At 31.5% G+C, this 6799-nt stretch overlaps 1 protein-coding gene across 1 annotated transcript; it reads left to right on the top strand.

Annotated features, from left to right (window-relative positions):
• Positions 1 to 3030: 3030 nt before the first annotated feature.
• Positions 3031 to 6532, top strand: PVA12 (plant VAP homolog 12). Its single transcript, XM_022042860.2, has 8 exons — positions 3031 to 3254; positions 3380 to 3450; positions 3566 to 3647; positions 3857 to 3972; positions 4069 to 4233; positions 4345 to 4395; positions 5360 to 5437; positions 6167 to 6532. The coding sequence occupies exons 1-8, from the start codon at positions 3203 to 3205 to the stop codon at positions 6275 to 6277; spliced, it is 726 nt and encodes a 241-aa protein (XP_021898552.1). The 5' UTR covers positions 3031 to 3202; the 3' UTR covers positions 6278 to 6532.
• Positions 6533 to 6799: the final 267 nt, after the last annotated feature.

The following is a 6799-nucleotide window of genomic DNA, read 5'->3' on the forward strand; positions in this document are numbered from 1 at the left end:
CTGGTTAGTTTTTGTTTCTCTTCATTCTTCTGTTATAGATTAAGCGTTGTTAACACAAACCAAATTGAAAAACCCAAAATATTAAATTTGCCTTTCTAAAAATTTTGGAAGCAAACCAAATTGAAACACTGAATGACCTATAACAATTATGGTAGTCAATATGAAGAATAAAGTAGTAAACATATAACAAAAATTAAATATTCTAAATAATTTCCGATAATGTAACTAATTATCTGTAATATACACTTATTTTCATAACAATTATAGTAATCAATATGAAGAATAAAATAGTAAACATGTAACAAAAATTAAATATTGTAAATAATTTCCGATAATGTATCAACTTAGAAATAATATACACTTATTTTCATAATTTATTAGATTAACATTTATATTCAAGATGTCTGAGATTAACTTCTTCAAAATTTTCTTTTCAATAATTGTATGTTTATGTATATATTAAATATATGTAATTGAAAAAAGCTGTAGTTATAGTGAAGTGGGGAATTGGAACTCTAAGAATTTGGAATCGGTTTTCTTAATAGTCATACTGATGAACAAATTTGTGTTTGCCCTTCAAACTCATACTCTAGAGATTAGGAGATTTAGGGCCAATCTGTTGATGGGATTTCTCAGTTAAAATTGTCTGTGCTCTACTTTGTTAAAACTATGGAATGAGTGATGATAAACCCAGTCCATTTTAGAATAAATTTTGGGCGCTGTATTAGTTGAACAAACTCAAAAACCTTGGGGGATTCATGCCACATAACAAGAGTAACTACTTACTAGTTGAGGTTAAATAGAATTATGATTGATTTAATCCATATTCTAACTGGAAGTATCATAATAAGGATGCTACTTTTTTTTCTTTCTCCGAGATTGTAATGCAGTTAAATAATTTTGACTATATCTGATACTGAGTAACTACAAAGGTATTTTCTTCTCTATGTTATTTGTGAATTGGACACACTGGAACAATTGGAAGAAAATGCTTGACTTAGCTTGTATTAGTTATGAACTTCAATTCTTGGTGCTGTTTGGATTATTTGGATTGTTAAGGATATATCAGTCTTCAAAAACTACTAGATTTGGTCAGAAAGAGAAAAGTACTTTCCCCGAATTCGTTAGCTATTAGTATGATCAGTGCATTTGGAAAGAAGAAAATATGATAAACCACAAGAATCCGTTTGGATTACTTGGTTTCTTCCTCTTGATTCTTGGATAAATATCAGCACTAATGCTAGTACTCCTGATATGTTTGCATTTGTAAGGGGTGTTTGTGAGGATGAACATGGTTCTTGGATTTTGGGTTTTACTTCTAATATTAAAGTTAGAGAGATTCTACAAGCTAAGTTAGGGGTTATTTGATAGAATTTGAACATGCTGCCAGAATGAACACAGATATATGATGGTGCAATCTTTTAATTCACTTCTTGTTAGTCATTTGATGAAGTAACAGATTACTTCCACTCACATGCTTCATTGATGATTGAGATCCAAGATCCAATCAATAATGGATAACTTTGAGGATACTGCTCCTAGACACATTCAGAAGCAAGGCAACCAATGTGCAGATTTCTTAAAACTATTAGGTAGTGTTCATCCTGGTGGTTACTTTCTATGATTGGTTCTACATAAAGAAATCTACTAATAGTTCATGCTTTAGAGATCAAGTTCTCTACCAGTTAATTTGATTTGTTTTGTGAGTAAATTATAGGAATCCCTCTTGGAATTTAGTACAGTATATAAAAGTTGGCTACACTTTTTAAAATTAAACATAAAACTTGATGTGTTATACAAACTATTATACACTTTTTACGTTTGAAATTATTATAAAATAACTTATAAATAATGTTTTTAAGATTATTGTAATTTGTTTAATGTATTTTATTTATGTGGAAAGATGGACAACTTATTTTTAAATAACTTAAATATTTTCATATAATTTTAGTATTAAAATTATATATATATTTTTAATATTTAAATAGATTATGGTGGATATTATTATAGTATTAAAAGCAGACAAAATTGGATTAAACCTCATTCATTGATAATGCTGCTTATGAGATGAAAAATACATAATGTAATGTTATAATCAAAGTAGTTGTAATATCCATTTGTATTGTTGATAAACAGGAGATGTTGTCGTTTTTATTAGAACCCATAAAATTTAAACTCCTTTGTTCAATGAAAATAAAAGATGTAACAAATCTACTCCCTGAATTAGAACAAGTAACACCATCGAATGTTATGGATGACAACTCTTTCGTTTTTTTATGTTTCAAAAAAACTATTGTGTATTTAGAGATATTTTATATTCTATTTTTTTTAAAAAATCTTATTCCTAAATATTATAATATGTCAACTCCTATTTTTACTGGGAAAACATTATTTATATGCAAAATATTTTTTAATTGTACAATAATTTAGTCTTTTTACTTGAGCATGATGAATTTTCTCTCTCTTAATTTATGACACTATCATTTTCTTTTAAAAAAAAAATAGAATTTAAACGTGTGTTATAAATTTTTAAGATATATATATATTTTTTCAATTTATATATTATATCGAAACGTAAAAAAAAAATAGTATCCTTAACAATATTCGCACCACTTTTTTTTATTAAAGAAAATAGTAGTACTACTTGTTTCTTCAATTTAATTCATATCATATTTATTAGTATTTGTTATTTAAGTTATAATGTTTGTATTTACTTAAATTAATCTTTTATCTAACTAAATATAAAAAAGTTTATGTAACTTGAATTATAAATACAATTTAAATACTAACTTTTATATTTTATCTTATATTATTTTTTATTCAAGGTAATAATATGATTTTTGTTTTCATATTAATAGTTAATGAACAAATATATTAACAGACTCAAATCCAGGTATCTCATTATATTGACTTCCAGAATTTTCTCTGTCAAACCTATTTTGTATTAAAATTCGAAAAAATGAAAAGACAATTCTGCCCTTTGAATCCAAATGAAGTTACCGGAAAACCTGCTACCGGTTGGAAACCTCCAACCAAACAAACTCGACCATCACTGTCTCCCGTTCTTTTACATTTTCTCACTCCCACTCTCTGTCCCTCTCTTCTGCCGTCGGCCGTAACCAGAATCGCAGTCTAATTCGGGATCTCGGAACTCACCGGATCTGCCAATATACATATATTTATATCTCAAGATCGCATAAAGATGAGTACTGGCGAGCTGCTTAATATCCACCCTCAAGACCTCGAATTCCCTTGTAAGCTTCTATGAATCCTTCTTTTTTATTAAAAAAAAAAAAAAAAATCTCAATATGCTTTTAGATCCGTGATCTTCGTGTTATTGATTTTGTGTATCCGTGTTTTCTTTTGGGGAAATGGAAAGTTGAATTGAAGAAACAGATCTCTTGTTCTCTACAGTTGTCTAATAAGACCGACAATTATGTGGCTTTCAAGGTGATAATGCTGTTCCATAATTTAATTTAGTTACTCTTTTCTGTGTTTTCTTTTGACGTTGTAGTGGATAATTCTGATCTGATTTTCTGTTTTGGCATGTGAAATTGGTTTCTAGGTTAAGACGACGAATCCAAAGAAGTATTGTGTTAGGCCTAACACTGGGGTTGTCCTGCCCAGGTCTACATGTGATGTTATAGGTCTCTTTTGCCTTCTCTCTATCTATCTTATCAATTTTGTGCTTAATCATTGTTTCTTTTTTGAAAAAGCTTTTGTTCGGTTGGTCTCCTGCATTACTTTTCTCTTCATTATTCATCTTTCATATTTGTTGAGTTCATTTTCAGCATTTTTTTCTTTACTTTTATCTCCAAATTTTCTAGTTATTAACCGTGGGTTAATCACTAATCAGTTACAATGCAAGCCCAGAAGGAGGCACCTCCTGATATGCAATGCAAGGACAAGTTCTTACTTCAAAGTGTAGTGGCAAGTCCTGGAACGACAACAAAGGATATAACTGCCGAGATGGTATTTCATTGATGGTCCTATGATGTGTTGTGGCTCTTTGTAAGGTTCTAATTACTAGCACTTAGACAATTGGGTTTTTTTATTGGATCTTTATAGTTCAATAAGGAGGCCGGACATCAAGTTGAAGAGTCCAAATTGAGGGTTGTTTATGTAGCTCCACCTCAACCACCATCTCCAGTTCGGGAAGGATCAGAGGAAGGTTCTTCCCCTCGGGTTTCAGTATCAGACAATGGTAGCTTGAATGCTTCTGAATTTGCACCGGTACATATTCATGTTTCAGTATCTAAATCAAAATATTTGTCTCTTATCAATTGTTTTAATTGCTGTTCATGTTAATAGATTTGTGTCATGACCACGTGATTCTGCCTGTAGGCTTCAAGATCTTATGTCGAGCGAGTTGAGCCTCAAGATAATTCATCTGAGGTATTTTTATGTACTTTTCTATTTCACTTTGTTTAAGCATCTAGCTTTGAATTTTTAATAGAGACCTGCAAGTGACAGCAGTTGTGCGTATAAATAGTTTTGAGAAAAAATTGTGCACACTGATAAATTTCTGTTTTTTTTCATGCCTTTTGTAAAATCTTCAGAATTGGTAAACCTTGATGCATACTGCTTAGTTTGAAGGTTGAATGCTTAACGAGAATTTTCCAAGTTTACACAGAAAAGCATATAATGCCTTGCGAGTTATTGAATTATAACAAGAAGCATGCATGTTCTAGTCGTGTAAATATTTTTTTGAAAATAAAAGTGTAAGACGAATATTGATGTGCTGCCGCCAAGGAGACGCCATTCATTTACAAAAAATTTACATGTCAATAAATATATCTACAATGGTACCAAAATTTTCCAAACTATCAAGGTTATGTCCCAACAAAATGAAACCAAAATAATGAAATCACCTATCCTTGATATTGACAAAATTATCATTTTTTCCCTCAAAAACTCTATTGTTTCTTTCCTTCCAAATGATGCAGAAAATGATAGCAGTATTAGCCTATAAAACGCATTCTTCTTACACAGCCCCTCCCAAGCCATTAAGTCACTTTTTACTGAAACCGCAATAGATCAGCAGATTTCCAACAACCCATTGACCAGTGTCCAGAGATTACATGTAACAGGGCATCAAAGCAGAATGTGGCAGCAGGTTTCTGCATTGCTTTTCCTGTATACCAGTCGCGTAAATGTTGTATGATTTCCAGGTCACTTTAGGTAGGAATAGGATGTCTTTGCTAGTAATTTATGATAACGTAAACGAACCAATAATATATAAGAATTTTGACATCACTGTAGAGGATAATTCATAAGTGTGTCATAATGTTGCTTAAAACCAAGGGTTTACAGCTTCCTACGTCTGTAATTTCATGCTTGTAAATATTTGTACTTTCAGGCAAGGGCTCTCATTTCAAAGTTGACCGAAGAAAAGAACTCTGCCATTCAACAGAATAACAAGCTTCAACAGGAACTGGTAAGGGACTTTGATATTGGTCCATGATGTCCATCGCCTAAGATTTCTTTTCTGAAATCCTCTGACAACAACTCTGTCACAATTCGTGAAACACTAGGGTTCCTATTACAAAGAGATTTTTGAAGTTTCTAATTGCATTTGTATTTTATAAGGGAAAGATTCAGATGACGACTTTATCATTTTTTTCTTTTCATTTGGAAATGACTGTTGATCTCTGCTAGGATTCGAGGAAGCTTTTCTTTTCTTGTCTTCCCAGAAGTAGATATCCAAATCTTTCATTTTGCCTTGACATTTGTTTTTCACTTAGAATTAGGCTCCACAGTGTTTGAATCTAAACTCTCTCCATGGAGAAGTTAGTGACAACGTATACAGTAAATGCACCATATAGAGTAACTGGGCTGCTCCACTTTATGTTGACCTCGAATGTACTAAGCTAATCCCACCCACTAAAAACAGTTATGCATCATCAGTTTGAATTACAAGAATTGGTTGCATAGCAGTTCGTGCAAACACGGGATTCGAGTGGATCAACTTTGAGAATTCTGTAAACAAGTACTTGTTATGTGTTAATTTTGGATAACTAATTGCTGCATTATTTGCCCAAATAGAACTTGTTCAGATGTTACCTCATAAAATGCAACGGATTTCAGTCAATTAGATTAGTATATGTTGGTAGTGTTGCAGCATCATTTGGATCATGAATTTACTAACTAGTTTTACAATGTGCAGGAGCTTCTGAGGCATGAAGTCAGCAGAAATCGAGGTGGTATTTCACTCATGTATGTTTTTCTTGTTGGCTTGATTGGTATCATTTTGGGATACCTCGTGAAGAGGACATGATCAAGGGGGTAAACACTGTATCCTTTATGCCATTCCGTAGATGAGAAAAATTAAAATGTAGAAAGTTGAAAGCCAAATGCTTGACTGATAAATCCAGGACTTTTTCTCCATGTATTATTTACTGGTAACTAAGGCGTCAAGCTTAACTCTTGAGAGGAAACTTTTGTTCTTTTTATTACCCAATTTATGGTGTGAGCGGGGTAACCAACTCAGAGTCTCAGATTTGTGGCTTTTATAATAGTGTATTTATGATGATTAAGGGCTTTACCAATTTAATTTACTGGTAAATTTTTCTTCTCTTTCCATCTTCTATTGTAGATGAAGCAACATAAACATACGATTCTTTATAAACTCATTTTACTCTTGAGAAGCTATTTAGTTAATTGAAGAACTCGACACTTCTAAGGTTTTAGAAAATGGAGCAACTTGAATCAGTTCCAGAAGTGAAGGATCAAAATATTATATTTGTTTTTTTTTTTTTTAAAGTTTTGGACATAAACCCAATTAAATAACTAAATTACC

Source organism: Carica papaya, chromosome 5 (assembly GCF_054855325.1).
Source record: "Carica papaya isolate Zhongbai chromosome 5, ASM5485532v1, whole genome shotgun sequence".
Lineage (NCBI taxonomy): Eukaryota > Viridiplantae > Streptophyta > Magnoliopsida > Brassicales > Caricaceae > Carica > Carica papaya.